At 62.8% G+C, this 21,334-nt stretch overlaps 1 protein-coding gene across 1 annotated transcript; it reads left to right on the forward strand.

Moving 5' to 3' along the window:
* Positions 1–7,571: 7,571 nt before the first annotated feature.
* Positions 7,572–21,039, forward strand: AGPAT2 (1-acylglycerol-3-phosphate O-acyltransferase 2; the record flags this gene model as incomplete). Its single annotated transcript, XM_079706519.1, has 6 exons — positions 7,572–7,753; positions 16,531–16,664; positions 17,091–17,266; positions 17,494–17,589; positions 19,456–19,528; positions 20,328–21,039. The coding sequence occupies 6 exons, from the start codon at positions 7,572–7,574 to the stop codon at positions 20,501–20,503; spliced, it is 837 nt and encodes a 278-aa protein (XP_079562645.1). The 3' UTR covers positions 20,504–21,039.
* Positions 21,040–21,334: the final 295 nt, after the last annotated feature.

Raw genomic sequence — 21,334 nt, forward strand, 5'->3', positions numbered from 1 at the left:
ACGGCTGCTTCCACTAGAAGGCAGTGCTGCTCAGCCGTCGGCAGAGGCCCGGCCAGCTTGGCAGTTGCAGCTGAGAATGAGAATTGGGGCTGGGGTACAGGATGGGGCCCTACTCTGGGGAAGGGGTCACTGGATAAAATACAGGACACCTGGTGAGATTTCCATTTCAGATAAACAACGAATGACATTTTTTAGTATGGGACATACTTGTCCTACAAAAGTATTCCTTGTTTATCTGCCATTCAGATCTTACCCAGTGCCCTGTATTTTTTTTTTAAATTAATTTATTTATTATTTATTTTTGGCTGCATTGGGTCTTTGTTGCTGTGTGCGGGCTTTCTCTAGTTGCGGCGAGCAGGGGTCACTCTTCGTTGCTGCGTGCGGGCCTCTCATTGCAGTGGCTTCTCTTGTTGCAGAGCATGGGTTCTAGGCACGTGGCCTTCAGTAGTTGTGGCGCACGGGCCTAGTTGCTCTGCGGCATGTGGGATCTTCCCAGACCAGGGATCAAACCTGTGTCCCCTGCACTGGCAGGCGGATTCCTGAACACTGAGTCACCAGGGAAGCCCAGTGCCCTGTATTTTTAAAAAATATTTTATTACTGATATTTATTTTGTTAAAGTAATTTTACTTTATTTATTTTTTGGCTTCATTGGGTCTTCGTTCCTCACACGAGCTTTCTCTCTAGCTGTGGCGAGCAGGGGCTACTCTTTGTTGCGGTGTGCAGGCTTCTCGTTGCTGTGGCTTCTCTTGTTGCTGAGCACAGGCTCTAGGCACGGGGGCTTCAATAGTTATGGTGGGACTTCCCTGGTGGCGCAGTGGTTAAGAACCCGCCTGCCAATACAGGGGACACGGGTTTGAGCCCTGGTCCGGGAAGATCCCACATGCTGTGGAGCAACTAAGCCCGTGCACCACAACTACCGAGCCTGCGCTCTAGAGCCTGTGAGCCGCAACTACTGAGCCCGTATGCTGCAACTACTGAAGCCCACGTGCCTAGAGCCCGTACTCCACTACAAGAAAAGCCACCGCAATGAGAAGCCCGCGCACCACAACAAAGAGTAGCCCCTGCTCACCGCAACCAGAGAAAACCTGTGCGCAGCAATGAAGACCCAAAGCAGCCAAAAATAAATAAATAAATAAATTTATTAAAAAAAAAAAAAGTTATGGTGTGCGGGCTTAGTTGCTCTGTGGCATGTGGGATCTTCCCAGACTAGGGCTCGAACCCATGTCCCCTACATTGGCAGGCAGATTCTTAACCACTGTGCCACCAGGGAAGTCAGAGTGTCCTATATTTTATTACTTTATTTGCTAGGTCTGCTGACCATTCCTGGGACAGCACAGGCAAACGCAGGGAAGGAGTCCCGGGGGGGCTGCAGCCCCGGCTCCAAGTTCATCAGCTCAGTGACTGATGTCCGGATGGGTCACCAGGAGGTCACACCTGCCCTGCACGGTGACTCAGGTGAATGTTGGCAGTGGTGCTGGCTGACATCCAGGCAGAGCTGGGCGGGGCAGGGCAGGGCAGGGCGGGGTGAGCTCTGAAACCTTGCCTCTGACCTCTTACCCAGAGGTAGCAGGACCCACTGACTTTGACTCGGGACTCATTTATCTAGGCCTCTGAATGGTGACGGGTGTGGTGAGGGTCAAAGGCCGGAGAACTGGGTCTGCTCACTCTGAAAGGGACGGCTGCTGCAGTTCATGTTGTTGGAACTCTCTAGACTTGTGTGGTACACTACCTGGGTAACTGTGCCAGGGGGTCCTGGGCCGTGTCTCTGTTTCCCTCTCCACCCAGGGGCTCTCCCTCATCTCCACCTGCCAGGCTTCTGCTCCCACCACGGTCCCTGTGCTCCCACAGGAGTTTCCTTGGTTCGATGTAGGTCATGAATTCACCTGGAGTTTCAGTGGGTTTATGAACAGAGGTAGGGGCTCTGACTCACCCTCCCGTCCGCCGGGGCTGCTCTGCCCCGGTGCCACGTGGCCAGCACTCCACTCCACGGCTCGCTTGAGTGGGTGTGTGTGAGTGCCGCAGAGGGGCAGAAGCCAGAGCTCAGATACCCCGCTCCCTGGGACTGGGCCTCCACGGGGAAAGATGGAGAGGGCAGGACAGACAGAAACGGCAGCAGCACCTGAAGCCTGTGTGCAGGTCATTTCAGTGACCAGTGCCTTCTTGTGTCTGCTTATCCGGAGGGCCATCCCTGGTGCAGAAGCAAGCCAGCCGTTCCTGCCAGTGGCTTTTCCCCGATCTGTGGGTGGTGGGCCCAGCTCAGCAGTTCAGGGCCTCGAGTGTCCACAGACAGCCCGGGAGCGGGCAGGCTCAGGCAGCAGGCGTGCTCCTCCCTGCACTTGTAAGGGAAGAGTCCTTCATGCACTCACTCTCGTGCTCATTCATTCATGGACCAGTGAACTGTTCGGGCCCCGGCCATGGAGCAGGGAGCTGCGTGGAGAGGTCTCAGGGGCCAGACAGTGGGACTTGAGCCAACGGGCGGTGGCGGGGTGGGGCAGGGAGCCGCCCACCTCTGCCCACGGAGCCCCAGGGCCAGCAGGACCCAGGGACGCTGGCTCCTTCCCATGCACACAGCACCCCATGGCCCAGGCCTGGCCTGGCTGCGGGGGTATTGGGGGGTCCCTGGAGGCCCTGGGTGGCAGCCATGGGTCACCCAAGCAGCTCGGGGACAGAGAGGAAACATGGGAGAAGGAACCCACAGGGAGGGCCTTGCGTCCCCCGGTCCCTTATTCCCACTGGACCAGGAGGGACGATGGCCCACACAGGGGAAGGCCGCCGGCCAGCGGTGGCGGGCGGAGCACAGGCCCGGGTCTCTGCAGAGCGGAGCGCCCAGCCTCCCACCTTCCGCCTCCTCTGCTCAAGGGGCCGCCCGAGGAAGAGTGGAGCGCCGCTCCCTGAACTGGAGAGTCTGAGTCTCCGGGGTGAGTCTGCAGAGCGGCCACCAAAGGCCCTCCCCGACCACATAACGGACCAGACAGACGTCCCACCCGACCTCACTCAGGTGAGGGGCTGAGGGCAGCCGCTTTGGGATTTCGATGCAGCATATGCAGGGGAGGGTGAAGGAGGCCTGGGCAGCAGCGGGGGCGCAGCCCCGGCCCTGCCCCTCCCCCCTTCACGGTGGAGAGGACGCCCCCACCCGCCCCGGCGCAGGGGGCTTCCCTAGTATCTGTGGCCTCCTCCCTCTGCGGCGGTGAGGCAGGACAGAAGGGACCAGGGCACCTCCGAGGCCCCATGGCCCGAGAGGCAGCCCCTTGGTGGGGGCGGGCATCAGCCGAGGCCGGGACTGGGTGGCGTGAGGCAGCGGGCGACCTGTCTGGCCTCCAGACCTGTCCAGCACCACGGGCTGGCCTGCGGAGCACTGGGGCAGCTGACGGAGTCTGGATGCCAGCTGGGCCAGGGGTGAGGCGGCTGAGGGCCGCTGCCCAAGGAGAGGCCTGGCACGCCACGCAGCCTGTCCGCCTTCGGCTCACGGGCCCCACGCACAGCTGAGGAAACTGAGGCCCAGAGAGGAAGGGCTGAGCCGAGGTTATCCAGGGGGCTGGACAGGGATGCCTGGGTCCGACTCTGGGCACCAAACCCCATCTCCCGCTCCGTCTTGCTGGCCGGGACCCTGGGGGGTCCTCTCGCCCTTCTGGGCCCCTGTCTGTCCAGTGCGGGGCTCAGGGAGGCCATCTCCGAGGACCCATCGGAGGCCTGGGGTGTGGCTGATGTCAGGGGCAGGGAGGCCGGTGGGGCCCGTAGGGCGCCGGCTCCAGGGCCTCAGCTCGGCCTCTGCTTGGATGCTTCCTGCCTTCAGCCCCTCTTGTCCCTGCTGCCCCTCCCACCCAAGCCTGGCACTCAGACACGTGTGTCGTGGCCATGAGGGGCTGTGCAAGGGGGCCGCCACCTGGGACGGGGGGCCCAGCTCTCCAGCGATGGGAGGGGCTGCCGCGGAAAGGGCCTCACCCCGGAGCCTTCAGCTCTGGCTCCTCTTGGGGCTTTTGTCTCCCCTGCTCTGTCCAGAGGCATCTGCCCCACCCCCCCGCCGCTCTCTGCGCTCCTCCGGCCCTCTGTCTCCCAGGCCAGACACCCTCTCTGGGAGGAGAAGAAGCTGCTCTGCCCTGCCGGCCCCTCCCCCCGGTCTTGTGACCCAGGAACTCCTGACAGTACAGCCAGATGGCGATTTCCTGTTGACCCCGGAGCCTCCGTGTCCCTGGCTCCCTGTGCCCTGGCCAGCACCCCTGGAGCCCCGGCCGCACGGTCCTCTCCCCCATCCCTGGGGAGCTTGTGGCCCCAGCACCGCCCCCTGAAGAGACCTGGGAATCAGGCCCAGAGGCCTCACTTCATCTATTTTTAAGCACAAGTCCATGAAAGATTCACAGGCTCCTTTATTTACTGGTGGTGGGATGGCACTGGTGCCTTGTGGCACACCCACCAAGAGGTCCCAGATCACAGGCCCCAGCAAGCTCACCTGAGTGCCCGGGGGCAGCCCAGGCGCCTCCCTCTGCAGGGCCCCGCTCTGCTCTCCCAACCTTCCTTCCTCCCAAGGAGCTTCTCCCCAGGAGATGAGACTCCTGGAGATGCCTCCCCAGAGGGAGTGGGGCTCCCCGCTGTGCCCCCGACCAGCTATGCAACTGGCTGCTCCCCATCTATATGGTCCCTGATCTCCGGAGACTGCTGAGGCTTGTCCCCTCCCTGGCTTTCGCGTCCTGGCCTTTTACCTGGGCAGGTCTGAAGGGAGAGGAATCCACCTCCGGATGCCAGAGGCAAAGTCGGGAGTGGCCTTGCTTCCTGCTGGCCTCCTAGAAACAGGCCACAAGGAAACTGAGGCTCGGGGATATTGGAACTTAGCCATTTCTCTGGAGTTCAAAGGCTGGGCATCCCGCCCCTGCCCCTAAAGCCACATGGCGAGGAGGGGTGCTTTATCTGGGCCTTCCTTCCAGATACCCCACCCAACCCCAGATAAACACAAGGACTTCAGGGCCCCTCCCCTTGGCTGCTGCGGGCTCCTGTGGCCTCAGGAGGTGGTGCCGGTTCAGCCCGATTGTGTCACCTGGTGTCAGGTGCTGTCTGGCTGGGCAGGTCCCAGCTAATGCCCAGGAGGGCTCTCAGCTGTCCTCCAGCAGGGGATGGGACTGACTTAGCAACAAACTCCCCCAGCACCTTCCCTGGGAGCTTGTGGGGACTCGGGGCACCCAAGAGGGTCAGGCAGGACGCTGGTACATCCCTGCCTGTCAAAGTAGCATTCTCCACGTGGGAGGAGCCCGGAGAGAGCCCACGCCAGGCCCTGCTTCGTCATGAATCACTCATTTTAGAGGAAAATCTCATGTCTCGGTATCTCCACCAACCCAGAAGATTCTCTGGTGATTCACTTTCAAGAAACAAAAAGAGTTATTGTTAGCCTTCCAAATGGGGCATTACAGGAGAATATTGAATATTTGTTTCAGACCCAGCGGAGTCTGAGGCCCCTCCTCCTCTCCCTCCCTGTCAGGGGAAAAGTGGACGTTTTCTTTCAACACTTCCCCAGAGGAGGAAGGAACTGGGAAAGAAGGCAAAATTGAGCAACAGCCTGTCTGTCTGTCTGAGGACAAAACAGCGGCGTCCAGAACCACCAGCCCTGGGAGCAGGAGGACAGGGCAGCGCACCAGGGGCGAGCAGCCTTCCCGGGGCCGGGCCGGCTTTTCCCCCGTCACCTCTGTAAAATGGGGAGGCGCTTGCTCTGGGGAGTATTTGTGGAGCACCTACTGTGTGCTAGGCATTATTCTCTTGGGTGTCAGACGCCAGAGCAGGCACGGCTCAGTGGAGCAGCCCTGGGAGGTGGGGGAGAACGGCCACGAACACGAAAACCCACGAACGCGTAACTGAGTCACGGGAAGCGCTCGGAAGAGTGAAGCCCGGGAAGGGATGTGAGGGGTGGGTGGGGCTGCCTTGGCAAGGTTGGTGGGCTGGGAGCTAAAGGACCAGAAGGAGCCCTTGGGTAAAGCAGCTCTATCTGCCCCTGGTGGTTGTGAGCATGGGATTCCGTTCCTCTGTAAGGACCCTCTGGGGCCTCCAGCTCAGTGTATTTCTACACCCCGTCTGAGAAGCCCTCCTGGGACCCGGCCTCCTGCCCCAGCAGCACTGCTGGCTGTCGTGCGCCCACCTGACCTACGAGCCTTTTCTGGAGTCTCACTGTGGTCTGTCCAGGGAGCCCCAAATCCTGCAGCCAGCCCAGGCACAGCAGTGCCGGCACCCCCTCCCCGGGGGGTTCTCAGGCCTCCTCTAGAGGGGGCAGCTATATCCTGTTGCAAGAGTGGAAAAAGAGACAAGCTGTTCTATGTGATGCAGAATGGTGGCCAGACGGATTTGGAGCAAGACTCAGCTGGAGAAACGCTCCCATAGGCTTGTGAAACGCTAAGGACACCTGTGAATGGGCTGCTCCACCCACAGCAGGGAAACCTCTCCTCTCTTTGGGCCTGGGACCCCCATTCACTCCACGATGGGAGCTTTTGTCCTTGTCAGCCAAAATAGCAGTTTGGGGAGGGGGGAGGCTTCAGTGAAGTATTTCAGTAACAGATCACCTCAGCATCTGAAAAAGGGAAGAGGCCAATAGTAGCGTTCTTAAGGCCCCTGGGGCTCCACACATGCGGCCACTGGTAAATTGCAGCAAACCCCACATGCGGCCACTGGTAAATTGCAGCAAACCCGGGACCCAGGCCACAGGTGGAGGGCACTTGTGCAGAAAGGAAACTTGGTTTTACAGCCCCGATCTGCTCTGAGGCCTGCTGGCTGCGCGCGCAGGGGGTGACCTGGAGCACCGGGCAGGGTCCCTGCTCCTTCCTCCCCAGAGCCAGCGCAGGCCCAGGCGCTGGTGTGGTGAACACAGCCGCCTGACACCGGCCCCGGCCTGGCACCGGGAGCGCTGGAGATAACAGGCGGGCCCTGGCACCCAAAGCCGTTGCTCCCAGCCCCGCCCAGGAACACGCCTCACGCCTACTCAGAGCCCCCTCCCCTCAGTCCTTGCGCCCACTGGAACACACGAGGCTGGGTCTCCCCTCAGTCGCTGGCGCGGACCCGAAGCGGCAGGCTACCCGTCGGTCACCGGGCGCGGTTCAAGGGCCCCTTGTGTGGCAACCGGGCTGGCAAGGGCAGCCGCGTCCTCGGCCGCCTTTGGAGCCGCGGTCTAGGGCTCGAAGGCGGTGCCCGCGGCTGCGGGGAAGGCGGCCCGGCGGTGGGGACCTGCGGGGTGCCACGGCCCAGGCGACCCGCTGCGGGGATGCGGGGGCTGGGGAGGGGCGCAGGGCCAGAGGCCGGAGGTCTGGCGACGGGGCACGGGCAGTGTCGCGGGCGGGGCGGGGCGGGGCGGGGCGGGACGGGGGCGGTGCCGGGCCGGTGACCAAGCGGCGGGTGTGGACATCGCGGGCGGGGCGCACCTAGACTCTTCCTCGCTCGAACTCCACTCGCCACCCCGGCCGCCCCGCCCCGCCGCCCTCGCAGTAAGGGGCGCGGGCGGGTCAGGGCGAGGAGGAGGGTCCGCCGCCGCCAGCACGCGGCCGGAGCCAGGGCAGGGAGCAGGGAGTCGGAGGCCCGCGCCGTCGGGGCTCGGGGCGCGGCCATGGAGCTCTGGCCGTGGCTGACCGCGGCGCTGCTGCTGCTGCTGCTGCTGGTGCAGCTGAGCCGCTCCGCCAAGTTCTACGCCAAGATCGGCCTGTACTGCGTGCTCTGCTTCACGGTGGCCGCGGTGGCCGCGGTCGTCTGCCTGCTGCGCCACGGCGGCCGGACGGTGGAGAACATGAGGCAAGGGGGCCGGGCGGGGTGGGGAGAGACGCCGAGGCGGGGGCAGCGGCGCGCCGCCGCCCGCTTCCGCTTCCCTAACTTTCCCGTGTCCTTTCCCTCCTTCCTGCCCTGCCGCGCCTCTCCCGGGCTCTGGGACCGGCCGAGGGGAGAGCGGGTCGGAGAGCGCGGCTGGGGAGGCGGCCGAGGGTGGGCCGGGGTCCCCGGAGCCGGCGTCACAGTGTCCCCGCGCCCTTGCCCCGGGGCCCCGGCCAGGGGCAGGCACGGAGGGATTTAAACAGGTCTCGCCCTCGGCGCCGCGCCGGGAGTGCGGGGTGCGGGCGGCCCCTAGAGGAATGGGGCCGGGCCGAGCGGGCCGAGGCTCGGTCCTGCTTCCCCGCGGGGAGGGTGGGCCGCCCGCCGTGCACCGCCCCGCCCGGACCCGCCTCCGCTCGGGGCCTGGGGCGTTCCTCATCTTCTCTCGGGCACCCCTCGCGCCCACCTGCCGCGGGCGATGAGCGCACTTGTGCTCCCGCACCAGGCCGGTTCCCCTTCCCTTTCCTTCCACTTAGGAAGGTGTGGTGGCTCCGCGGGGGAGGGTGGGCGGGGAGTCCTTGGGGTCCAGCTTCTGGGCGGGAAGAACGGGTGGTGGCTGGGACGCCCTCCAGAGCTGGGGAGCTTGGAGTTGCTGGGGTGAGGGGTCAGGCTGGGCCGACCAGAAGAGTCGGGGGGCCTCTCTGGGGCAGAGGCTGGGCGGGTCACGGTGGCCTGAGAGGGGGCTCCTTGCCCTTTCTCCCAGTTTCCGATTGGGAGGGGCTGTTGCTGACGTTCCTCACTGGCTTTTGCAATGATGACCCTTGGCTGTGGCGTGGTGTGGGCATACTGTGGTCGCCGAGGCCCTCGCCACCCACATGCTTACAGGGCAGTGGGTGAGGGTTCCTGGCTTTCTGCCGTCCCTGTCCTTGTTCATCTGGGTGGGCTGGTCCTGCCGGGACTGGCCCACACTCAGTGGGTCCTCCGGGCCCTGTTTTCAGGGGTTTGTGGCTCCTGTGGCACCAGGAGTGGGACTGTGGACTAAGAGTGGGGAGCCTGGTGGGTGGGCCGTGGGTCTCTAGCACCCCCCCAAATGGCCCAGGCCAGCGTCCCAGGGAGCCCAGACCCCAGGGGCGGCCCACTTGTTGCCCTTCCAGCTGTCTTCTCAAGCAGCCGACCCTCTGGGGTGGGGAGGGCCTGTTTCCAGAAATGTATCTCTGAGGGCCTGGCCTGAGATTGAGGATCCCCTGCAGGCAGTGGGCTCACAGCCAGAGTCTCCATTCAGCACCTGCTGGGGACCGGCCTGGAGGGGCAGGGGGAGGGGGTGGCTGCAGGCAGCAAGGGCCCGTGGCCTCCTTGGAGGGGGTGCTGCCCTGGGTTCGGGTGGGAAGCAAGGCTGGAGCAGGTTTTCAGCAGGTGACAGGCGTTCCCAGAGGTGACACCCCGCCCCCGCCCCGTATTATCAGGTGGCCTCTTCACAGGCGCTTCCTTGTCTTTCAAAGGCCCAACTCGCTCTTCCAGGCCTGGGCTTCAAAGCTGCTTCCTGGCGTCAGATCAGAAGTCACCAGCTGCCCTTTCTGACGCGGTGGCCGGACTGGCAGGCCAGCCTGACCAGCACTTGGCGCTCCAGCCCCACCCTGCCCAGCCCGGCCCTCCAGCCTCTGCTGGCCCGCCCCCCTCAGCCCAGAGCCGGGCTTGGCCCCCAGCCTCCCCCAAGATTCTGGCCAACTGGGGCATCGTCTTCAGGACCCTGGAGGCCCTGATGGTGCTCAGGAGGAAGCTTCCTGCTGTCCTTCCCTCGCCAGGGCAGCCCCCGACTCAGGCTCTGCAGAGGGACCAGTCCAGGACATAACAGAGGTCCTGTCTCCTCCCCAGAGAGGGGTGGGCCTGGGGGTCTGGGAGCCCACAGCCTCCTTCCCCTGCACCCCCAGGTCCCACGGGGTGGGTCACAGTGATGACCCCCAAGGCTCCCCAGTGATGGCAAAGACAGGGGGTAGGGACAGGGTGGCTTGTGAACACGAGTTCCCCAAGGCATGCATCTGTGGGGGGCTGAGAAATGCAGAGGATGAGGAGGTGCCCTGTACCTCTAGGTAGCCAGTCCAGGTACAGGGCCCAGGAGGACGGAAGTGGAGGTTGGAGTGCTGTGTGGACAGGCTTCAGGCCCCTCCTGGGCTGGGACCACTGAGCACCATGGGTGCCTGGCTGCTCCCCGCTCCAGTCCCACCCTAACTTCCGGAAGGACTCTGCCCACCATCCTCGACACCAGCCTCTGCTTCCATCTCTTGAGCACACACCATGCGCCGCGGATGCCTGAAGCTTGGGGACGGGGTTTATTACGTGTTCCATTTTACAGATGAGTCTGCAGAGAAGCAGCTTGAAACTCAGGCCTCCAAGGCGGGGAATGGGGAGATGATTGGCAGGGTCCCAGAGCTAGGACATGGGGGCCCCGGGCTGCAGGCCCACTGAGAGTGGCTCCAAAGTGCACGCTTTTCATCTTTCCTCTGTCTCCCACGGCATTAGGGGCTGGGGGCAGCGCCATGGCTGCTTTGGGGCTGGAGACCAGGCTCGGGGGAATCCCTGAGTTCCAGGAGGGGCAGCCCCACTCCGGCCGCCCCCTCACTTTCCCATGTTCCCGGTGAGCAGCCGCCCCTCCCCATGACGGGGCTCTGGGTGAGCACCCGCGGAGGCCTTTGCCATTTAGTTGCGAGTTCTGAGTGTGCAGGGCAGTGCTGGGAACTGAGAAGCAGAGGCAGGCTCTGTTCTGACCAGGCTGTGGGCTGAGGCCAGGGACCCCTCCCAGAGTGGCAGGGTCCCGCGTTCAGGGTGAGGCTGGAGTAGCAGGTCCTGTTTCCTCGTCCCAGGGGCACATGCTCTTATTACACGCATTCGACAGAGAAGAGCGCGAGGCCCAGGGGAGCGGTGTCTGTTAGAATTGGGTTCCCTGCAGGATCAGGAAACCTAACAACAGTGGCTTAACCCGGAGAGTTTACTTTTTCATGCATCACAGGCGACCAGGGCGGGCAGCCTGGGGCCACAGAAAGCTGCCGGCTCCTCTGGCCTGTGGCCCCCCCATTCTCGGGGTCCAGCATGCCACTGTTATGGCAGGACCTCTGGGGACTGAACTGCCCACTTCTGTGTCCATCCTAGTGGCCGGGACCTGGGGGGCATAGCTAGGCTGCGGGGTGGGGTGGGGGGCAGGGCAGATGGAGCCCCCCACCTGCTCGAAACATCGAGGACGGGCATCACTGCAGCCAGGGGCGGGGGGCTTGTCGATGCCGGTCAGGGTTTGAACCCAGCACTGCCAGCCACTGCGTGGCCCTGGGGGGATGCGTGGATGCAGACACAGCGCTGTCGGGAGCCGCAGCACCTGGGGGCTGGCCTGGGGCCCTGGTCTCGCAGGAAAGTCTGCCCTGGCTTTGCTTGGGGTGGGACAGTGAGAGGCAGAACCTCCCCTCCGGGTGTCCTTCTGCCCAGAGCAGAGCTCCCGAGAGCCCTGGACACTGCTCACGGCCCTGCCTCCTTCCAGGCCCCTGGCGTTCAGCCCGCTCCCGCGCCCCTCTTAACACCTCTGGGCACCTGAACAGGCTGGAGCCCCCACCTCCTGGCCCCCTCTGTGCTCCAGCTCTCGTGACACTTGGAAAACACTGATGCTCTGCCAGGTGGCCCTCCCAGGACCTCCTGTCCCCTGAGCAGATCAATGGCTCTGTGTGCTGCCCTCCTGGCAGGGCCGCCCTGAGCAAACCCCATCACGCCCCTCCCTTTCCGGAGCAAAGCCCGTGGGGTCTGGCTGAGGTCCGGTGCCTCTCGACCGAAGCAGCTGCCAAGTCTCCCCAGAGCCACCTAGTCCGAGTCCAGGGTCTGAGGGCAGAGGTCAGCAGGTAGCTCAGACCTGACCTTGAACTGCTTCCCAGCCGCCTGGAGCAGGTGCTGCCGGAGGAGGATCCTCTTGCTTTCATTTACTTTGGATCCTTCTGTCCTGCCTGTGTCATCGCCGACACAGCTGCTGTTTGCGGAGGGCTCCCAGGGTCCCGCAGGTGTCACGGGCGTTCCAGCCTCATCTCGCTCAGTCCCTCCACACCCTTCCCCTTTCACGAGTGGGAAGGGAAGTTTAGGGAGGTCAAGTCCATTGCCCAAGGTCACAGCTGGTGAGAGGGAGTCAGGGTCTGTCTGACCCTGAGCTTGGGCCGGGCCCAGGTGTCCTCGGGCGAGCACAGGTGGTCCAGGGGGACTGGCTGCCAGGAGCTCGGCCTCAGGCCCCCCAAAATCTGCAGCGTTTATGATGCTCACTTCTAGGCTGGCGGCCCCGGTCAGGGCTTCTGAGAAAGACCCAGGAAGGGCCAGGAAATCCCCTCTGCTTAAGGGGATGGCTGCCCCTGCGGGCACTTGAAAAGAACCTCTCCTGGGGGCCACCTGCCTTGCTATGGAAAGCTGGCACCAATCACCTACCTGGCAGCTGTCAGCAGTGCTCCTGGAACCTTGTGCCATGCACTCAACCCAGCCTTGGGCCACCTGGGCTTCAGGCAACCTTAGCTCCACCCCCAGGGGAGGCAGGACATGGAGTTCAGGGCTGGGGGGTGTGGGACAGGCACATCCCTGGCACCCGTGTACCCGTGACTCCTGCGGCCGAGGGGCGGGGCGCTGGGGTCAGGTGGGTGTTGGGGCACAGGGAGTGTTGGCGCTCAGGATGAGGCCTGCGCTGGGCAGGCAGGGCAGCCTGGGTAGGGTGGCTGCTTTGAGCTTCCTGCTGGGAGAGGATGACAGAGCCACTTGCAGCCCTGATGGGGGTGGGGTGGAGGTCATAGAGCCCCCCAGGGGAGGAGGGGGAGGCCTCAAAAGGAGCTCGAGACTCCACCTGACAGCCCTGCAGCCGTCACCCCACCTCCAGCAGGCCCGCTGCTTGACATTTTTCACACATTTTTTTCAAAAGTCAGGTGTAGAGGTGGGCTCCGGCCCATCCTGGCCTCCCTGCTGTGTGACTTTGGGCAAGTCACTTAGCTCTGCTGGGCCTTGACTTCCTCACCTCGGTGTGATGAGTGTACGACCTTGTGGGGTTATTGTCTGACTGAAATGGGACAGTTCACATCTGTTCTAGGTGCAGGCGTGGGTTCAGGAGATGCCGGGCGTGGCTGTGGGGTGTCTGTCTCTGTGGTTAGGAGCACACTGCACTCCAGGCAAGGACAGACCGGCTCTGCCTGCCTGGGCACTGGAGGGGCCTCTGCAAAGCTCCGTCTGCTTCCTTCTTCTTCAAGGAAGCACTATTAAAATGATAATAGAGGGCTTCCCTGGTGGCGCAGTGGTTGGGAGTCCGCCTGCCGATGCAGGGGGCACGGGTTCGTGCCCTGGTCCGGGAAGATCCCACATGCTGCAGAGTGGCTGGGCCCGTGAGCCATGGCCGCTGAGCCTGTGCGTCTGGAGCCTGTGCTCCGCAACGGGAGAGGCCACAACAGTGAGAGGCCCGCATACCACACACACACACACAAAAAGATAATAGATACTTTCCCACCACTTCTACAGAAAACCTTGAAAATATGGGACATTAGGAGAAGGAAAAGTGGGCACCCACGTGCACGCCGCCTGCAGGGAGTGACCGGTCCCCTCCCCTTGAGGAACATCCAGTTGCCTCTTTATGCTCCCGAGATGCGCCTTTCTTTCCCAGCTTCCTGTACTCACCCGGCGGCTGTATCTTTTAGTTTGTCTGAGAGCAATTATTTGTAGATGTGTGGAGAGTCGCCATGGGCGCCTCTGTCTCCTGCAGCACGTGGGGCAGCCCTGGGCCTGTCTGTCCATCCTGGAGCCTTTGGTGCGGGGGCTCTGCCTTGGCCTGGGCTCCCAGCCGGAGTGGGAGAGGCGGGAAACAAGCAGCAGAGCAGCTGCAGAGGGCCCCTGCTCGCCTGAATCTTATACACAGCATCTTTCATAGTTTAAACAAAACAAAATAAAAAACCTACCCATATACGACTGATCCCTTAAATTAGATACTAAAAGAAAATATAGAAAAGTTCTGGAGGCGGATGATTGGGGATGGCTGCATAGCGATGTGAGTGTACCTGTGCCACTGAACCGGACACTTACAAATGGTTTAAAATGATAAATTTTATGTGTATTTCACCCCAATTTTTAAAAAAGAAGAAAAGTGGAGCCAGCAGATGCCACTACCGGAGAGAAGCACCGTCCCTTCCAGATGTGGCCTGGGCGGGAAATGCAAACGATATGTAGTTATTAGAAGTCAAGGGAACAGCCCTGGCAGCAAATAAATACAGATCTTTGCTATTTTCCTCTGCCACAGCCCTGTTTATTTTACCATCTTAACTCGTTTTCAGTTGAGTGGCATTAAGTGTTCTCACATTGTTGTGCAACCGTCCCCCCTTATCTGGGACTCTTTCATCTGCCCAGACTGGCACTCTGTCCCCATTAAACACTCACTTCCCCCACCCGCCTTCCCCAGCCCTGGGCCACACTGTCCACTTTCTGTCTCTATGCATCTGTCTCCTCTAGGAGGGGTGGGGGGGACGTTGAGGTGTTTTCCGATTTTCCTAATTCAGACCGTGCCTATGCCTGCCTCACAACTGCTTTAGGATCCATTGCCAGAAGAGGATTGCAGCTCAAAGGGAGAGTAGGTTTGTTAAGGGCTTTTGCCAGGTGCTGCTAACCTGCCCTCCAGAAACCTCTGTGGCCTCTGACTTCTGCCAGCAGCCCTTGGGCCATTTCCTAACACCAGGCCAACACCTCCTGTTATCAGGCTTTCATCTGCCAACCTGAAGGATGAAGACGGGGTTTCTTGTTTCAATCTGCATTTCTTTGACTGCCAGTGAGGTTAAGCTTTCCCCATGTTTATTGGACACACGTGCCCTCTCCCTGTGCCCTTCAACCCTCAAGATGACCCGAGAAGCTGTGTTTTGCAGCTGAGATGCCTGAGGCTCCCCAGCTGAGACAGCCAGTCAGTTCTCCAGAGAGTGTCCAGCCTGGCAACCCCTGAGCCAGATGGGGACAAACAGGAAGGTCTGGCTCGAGCTGGCTGAGGCTTACAAAGCTAAGGAAGAAGGCCTGGCTTCCAGATCCGGGGAAGGCTGGCCGGTCTGACTGTGAGAGCAGCCCAGGGTCAACTGCTTCCTGGAGCCTCAGTTTCCTCATCTGCACCATGAGGTAACGTGGGGAGTTAGGCTTTGTGAGCTGGATACGAGTCTGCCTTTCAGACACAAAGAGGTAAATCCAACAGGGTCCACTCATGTGAGGGCCTAGAGGAGACAGATGCATAGAGACAGAAAGTGGACAGTGTGGCCCAGGGCTGGGGAAGGCGGGTGGGGGAAGTGAGTGTTTAATGGGGACAGAGTGCCAGTCTGGGCAGATGAAAGAGTCCCAGATAAGGGGGGACGGTTGCACAACAATGTGAGAACACTTAATGCCACTCAACTGAAAACGAGTTAAGATGGTAAATTTTATGTTGTGTGTATTTTACCACAGTTTTAAAGACTTGAGTGTGGCTTTGGGTCAAGGGCCCAGCTCTGAGTCTCTGCTCTATTGAGGGCCAGCTCTGAGCCCAGGCCCTTCTGGATAAAGTGGGAAATCCCTCCCTTCCGGTCAGGACCGTGGGGAGATCAAATGACCCTGGTGTGTGTGTGCGCGCACACACATCTTCTGGGAGAAGTGGAACAGTTCTGGGTCAGGAAACCTTGGGTCACTGGGGCCCACCCTCAGCCCCCTGCCACCCACGGATGGGAAGGACCCAGGGGACCTGCCTGAGTTGCAGAGGAGTGACCTCAAGCCTCGGGCTCCATCACCCCGAGCAGGCTGACCCCTCACAGGCACCTGTCCCTTGTCAAGTGTGTGTAGTGTTCCCGCAGAGCAGGGGGCCAGGGCCACCCTTCTCCCTGCCAGCCAGCCACCTACAGGCACCGTTCCCAGGGACGTGCCTGGTCGTGCCTGCCTGTCGAGTGCTGCTGGGCCAGGCCTCTCAAGGTCACGAGTGCCCAGGGCAGCCTCCTGCTGGGAGCGGGGCCCACACACATCCTGGCTCCACTGCCACCCTCATGTGACCTTGGGTGTGTCTGTGGAAGGGGCTGGGGCGCTGCTTTGTAGGATGCAGAGGAGTGAAAGCCTGGTGGGGCCGGTCTCCCCAGCGGTGGAGACTGGAAGCAGCCTTCAGCTCCTCGACAAGGTCTCCGCTTGGTACCCACGCTTTCTTCCCGGTGTGGCTCTGCCTTGAGGGGACGTTCACTTCCCGTGGGTGGGGGCCCAGCCTCCTCTGCAGGCGCCTCTTCATGGCGGGTCCTTCGGTCGCCGACACGTCTGAGAACGGAGCCAGCCCAGCCCCAGGGGCTCTCGGCCTTCACCCCGTCCACCTGGGCCCCCCGGCTTGTGGTGATGAGCAGGGGTGTGGGGCGCAGGCCTGGGAACGCAGACGTGGAAGGAGGCGCCCTCCCCACTGCCGGGCGTCCGGGCCCCAAGGCCTTGCTCCCGTGTGACCTCACCCTCACCGGCTGGGGTAGCAGGGGTGTAGGGAGGCACTCGCCATCCCGTTGAGGGGTTGAGGGACAGGACCTGAAGGTTCTCCGAGGGGAAGGCGAGCTCAGGGTCAGCGGCCAGCCTGCCAGGGCGGGCGGGGGTCCCCGTGCTGTGTCTGGCTCTGGTCCTGCACTGGGATGACCCTGCCTAGGTCTGTGGGGCCTGAGTTACAAGGTGGGTGGCGGAGCCTGAATTACAAGGTGGGTGGCGGAGCCCGAGTTACAAGGTGGGTGGTGGCCTCTGCTCACGGCCTGTCTCCCCCTCAGCATCATCAGTTGGTTCATCCGGTCCTTCAAGTACTTATACGGCCTTCGCTTTGAGGTAAAGGGCCGTCAGAAGCTGGAGGAGGACCGCCCCTGTGTCATCATTTCCAACCACCAGAGCATCCTGGACATGATGGGTAGGCCAGCTGTGGAGGGTTTGGCGGGAGGGCCGGCCCTTCCCAGTTGCCTGTGGGGGAGGGGGAGGAGGGGGGGACGCTGCTTCAGTTGGGGGAGGCTGGGCCTGGAAGAGCTGGCAGGTGAGGGGGCAGGTGCGGACCGGGGACCTGTGCCCCGCTTCGGACACAGGCCTCCAGCTGGTAACAGGAGACAAGGCTTCCTGTGCCTGGCGCCGGGCTCGGGAGCCCTGCTTCAGCATCTTCCCTCTGCAGGGGAAACTGAGGCTCAGAGGCCAGGGGATGCCCAGGTAGCCAGTGGGAAGGCGTGCCTTGGCCCAGGCCTCTTGGTGGCCAAGGCCGAGGGCCAGCTCGCTCCTCCTCGGGGCGGTGGCCACCTGGCTCTGAGGCTGTGCTCTCTGTCTCCCCCGCCCCCCGACCTGGGCTCAGGCCTCATGGAGGTCCTCCCTGATCGCTGCGTGCAGATTGCCAAGCGCGAGCTGCTCTTCCTGGGGCCCGTGGGCCTGATCATGTACCTGGGCGGCGTTCTCTTCATCAACCGGCAGCGCTCCAGGATGGCCATGACCGTGATCTCTGATGTGGGCAAGCGCATGGTCAGGGAGAAGGTGAGTGCCTGGGGCTCGGGGCCTGCTTGGCGGTGTGAACGCTTTTGTGCTGTCAGGACAGCCCGCAAGTGTGACTCCCTCTGGCAGAAGAAAGCGCGTCGTCGGTCGTGTCTGTGAACCGCGTGCAGAAAAGCCAGGCGCAGCGCCGCGGCTGTCAGTGTGGCTTCTGGGGGGTGGGTGGCCCCCCAGGGGAAGCCCCCGTGACCCGCCTCCTGTCTCTCCAACAGCTCAAAGTGTGGATCTACCCCGAGGGCACGCGGAATGACAACGGGGATCTGCTGCCTTTCAAGAAAGGTGCCTTTCACCTGGCCATCCAGGCCCAGGTACGTCAGGGCCGCAGCCACCTGGCCATCCAGGCCCAGGTGCGTCAGGGCCGCAGCCACCTGGCCATCCAGGCCCAGGTGCGTCAGGGCCACATCCACCTGGCCATCCAGGCCCAGGTATGTCAGGGCCGCAGCCACCTGGCCATCCAGGCCCAGGTATGTCAGGGCCGCAGCCAGGGTGGGAAGCGCGTCCAGGTTGGCTTAAGGCTGAAGGTGACCTCCTGGCCAGGCCAAGGCCACTGGCGCTCCTGGACCACCTCCCGCTGGGCAGGCGGCAGGGCCTCCCCCCACCCAGCACCTGTCCCTGACCAGCTAAGGAGGGCAGGGCCACTTTACCCACTCTGAGCATTAAAGCTGGCACCTGATCAGGCCCAGCGCCGGCGAGAATAATGCTTGTCACCACCGTACCGGTGCCTGGAGCTCCAGCACCCCGCTTTCTAGCTGGCCAGGCGAGGGACCTGCGGAGGGAGGCTGGGGTCGGCATCAAAGGCGGAGGCAGGAGGCCTGCTGGCTGAGCTGTCTCCGGAAGGCTGTGCCAGACTCAGGCCCCCAGCACCCCTAGCTGGGCGTGGGCGTGGGCAGTGGCTCACGGGGAGCGGGGCCTGTGGCATGAGGCAGGGTCGGGCCAGAGCTAGCGATGGGCCAGGATAGGTGAGCTGGGAGCCCTCCACGGGGCTTGATGTTTTTCTGGTCCTTGACTTCTAGGGCTTGATGTTTTTCTGGTCCTTGACTTCTAGAGGTGTCCTGGGGTCTGGGGTGATGGCAGGAGAGACTGGGGCACATCCATCCATCGGGTGGGGTCTCCTGGTAGGTGAGGGGTGCCCTGTCTCACCCCGGTCCTGTGCTGGGGGACTTGTGTAGGGGAAGACATCCATCGTCTGGGGTCAGGGGAGGGGGCTTTCATCCTGCCTGACTGGAGTCAGGGGGGCAGCTGGGCAGGGGTTTGCTTTTCTCCTGTCCTTCACCTGTGACAGGTGGCCTCTAGCACCCCCTGGTGGCCCTGAGCAAGGACAGGAGAGCCCTCCTTCCAGAAGCTGCCAGCCAGTGCCAGGCGGGTGTGGGAGCTGGAGCGTGGGATGGAGGGGCCCCGAGCCGGCGGTGGGTGCGTGGGAATGGGGGCCTGAGCCTGGGCTCTGACCCCAGCGCTGCCCAAGCAAGAGGAGGAGGACACCCCCGACACAGGCCCGGGACTGAGGTCACTTCCCTTCGCCGGTGGAGAAGGGGTCGTGGAAGAGGAGAGAGGAGATACCGAAGGAGCTTTAGGGGGCCGGGGCAGCAAGTCTCAGCCAGGAGACCGGACATCGTTTGCTGTCACCCCTCTCCCCCGCCCCGGGTTGATGATTACCCCCAGGTGCCATTTCCGACATTGGCATCACCATTGGAGTCACCATGTCTTCCAGAAATAGCCTGCCCCCTCCCCTGGCTGGAGCTGCCCCCATCTTCCCAGGGATGGGGGAGAGGTTGGGAAGGGAGGGGTGGGCAGAAAGACCTCAGTTACCTCCTCTGGCTAAACCGGACAGGGCCCTGGTTAATCTTAGGACCCCATGAGGAATGCAGATGTGCATCAGATGGATACGTGCCAACCCAGAAAGTCTTCCTGGAGAAGGGAATGTTTGCATGATGATGTGCAGGATGAGTTTATGGACTCTGGGCCACCCAGGGCGGGAAGGGTGTCCGAGGCCCAGGAGTCAGTGTGTGGAAGCGCCCTGGGGCAGGATGTGGCCACAGGGACTCCTGGGGCCAGCCCCAAGGTGGGGGCAGGCTGGTGGCCAGGCAGGCCTCTCCCCAGAGCTCATCCTTGGGGATCAGGCTGGGCTGGGTGAGGGCTCCGGTCCATCCTCAGGCTGCCACGTCTACCGTCCCCAGGTGCCTATCATCCCCGTGGTTTACTCCAGCTTCTCCTCCTTCTACGACTACAAGACGAAGCTGTTCACCTCAGGTACCCCCAACCTGTGCGCTCGCCAGCCCACTTGTTCTCAGTCACTGCGACACCCGCGCCCCTAAGAGAACAGTTCCCGTTTCTGGGTGGTCACTACAGACCCCTGCTACTCAGTGACCGCTTGGGGAAGGAAGAAGGGAGGGAGGGAAGGGTCTAGAGTCCCAGCCTTGGGCTGTGGGGAGACCGAGGTGCCCAGAAGGTGGGCTGGGTGCCCAAGTTCACACACACAGGCCCAGGCTGTGCACACGGCCCCGGGGGCCTTGAGGTGGCCCCTTCCTGTGCCAGGGTGGGCTTCTGAGCCAGCGCATCCAGGCCTAACTCTCAGGGGCAGCAGCCTCCCGGGCACCCCCATGCCCCCCGGCCATGGAGCTTGGGACTTCCCCCCGCCCTTCCCTGCAGACCCTGCACAAGGGCACCTGGTACCCAGGTGGGAAGTGGGGTCCAAGATAGAAGCTGCCTCCGCCCACATCTGAGACCCCAAGGCCGCCTGAACCACCGTGGAGGGTGGGAGTGGAAGGGAGGGTGGGTACCTTCTGGGGGAGGAAACATTTAGACCCTGGGTGGTCCTCACGGGGGAGCACACTCTTGTCCACACCCACTGAGAACGTGCTTGGGATGCGTGTGTGTGACTGTGGCTGTTATTCTCAACTAAAAGCCAACCACCCGGGACCAAGATGTCCGGGGAAGAGCCCGGCCCGGCCCCTCGGGAGGCTCTGGGGGGGAGGCTGGCGGGCAGCCAAGGGGAGGAGGGGGCCCCCCTGGAGAGCCCCTCAGGCTGCCAACGCCTCCCCCCAACCAGGAACCATCAAGGTGGAGGTGCTGGACGCCATCCCCACCACCGGCCTCACTATCGCCGACGTCCCCGAGCTCTTGGACACCTGCCAGCAGGCCATGAGGACCACCTTCTTCCACGTATCCCAGCTCCCCCAGGAGAATGGGGCCCCCGCAGGGCCCGATGCCCAGGCATCCCAGTAGCCGAGGCCCGGGCGGGGCAGGACCTAGCTAGACAACGGACAGAGGGACCCCTGCCCACCAAATACCACTGTGTCTCCTCCCGCGGCTCTCCCAACTTTCCTCGGGCCCTGGAAGCAAGGGACCCCTTCCTGTCACTGGCCTCAGGTCCAGGCCCCTGATGTCCCTGCAAAGGAGAGTCACCTGGAGCCCCCCCAAGCTCTGAGGGCAGGGCCTCACCTACCCTTGTGCCTCCGGGGTCCAGTGTGGGAGTGGGCCTGGGCCCTGATGGGCTGATGGGGTGGGGCCAGTCTGCCCAGCCCCCACCCTCCTGCCTGGGCTTGGGGGGCACAGAGGTTGGATCCGGGGTCCCAGCCATGGCCTGCATCAGGCTCTCAGAGAGGCGGGGCTCTGGGGGGCCAGGACGCCTGGTCTTATGCCACCTGGGCCTCAGGGGGGCCAGAAAGCAGGGTCTGTGGCTCCCACCGGCCTTGGGGAGCAAGTCTGCTGAATTGGTACCGCGCTCATCGTTGTTTTTTATAAACGAACTCTTGGAAGTACCTGGTGAGTTGTGGTCACTCAGGGCGGGCAGGGCTGCCCTCGCCTCGTCCTCTCTGGGAGGAGTGTGGGAGCACCATCCTCCACCCTTGGTGGTGCTCCCTGCCAGGGCCTGGGCCCATGGTCATCCTCTAATACTTTCTTCCACTGGGGGTGGCAGGCATGCCCAGGGGTCAGGGAGGCACTTGGGAAGGAGGCTGAAGATTTGCTCTTTGGCTGCTGGCTAGGGGTGGGGCCGGCTTCTGGCGGGGGGTGGGGGTGGGGAGCAGGCCGGGGGCTGTCCCTGGGGCCAGCGTC

This window comes from Hyperoodon ampullatus, assembly GCF_949752795.1.
Source record: "Hyperoodon ampullatus genome assembly, chromosome: 6".
Lineage (NCBI taxonomy): Eukaryota > Metazoa > Chordata > Mammalia > Artiodactyla > Ziphiidae > Hyperoodon > Hyperoodon ampullatus.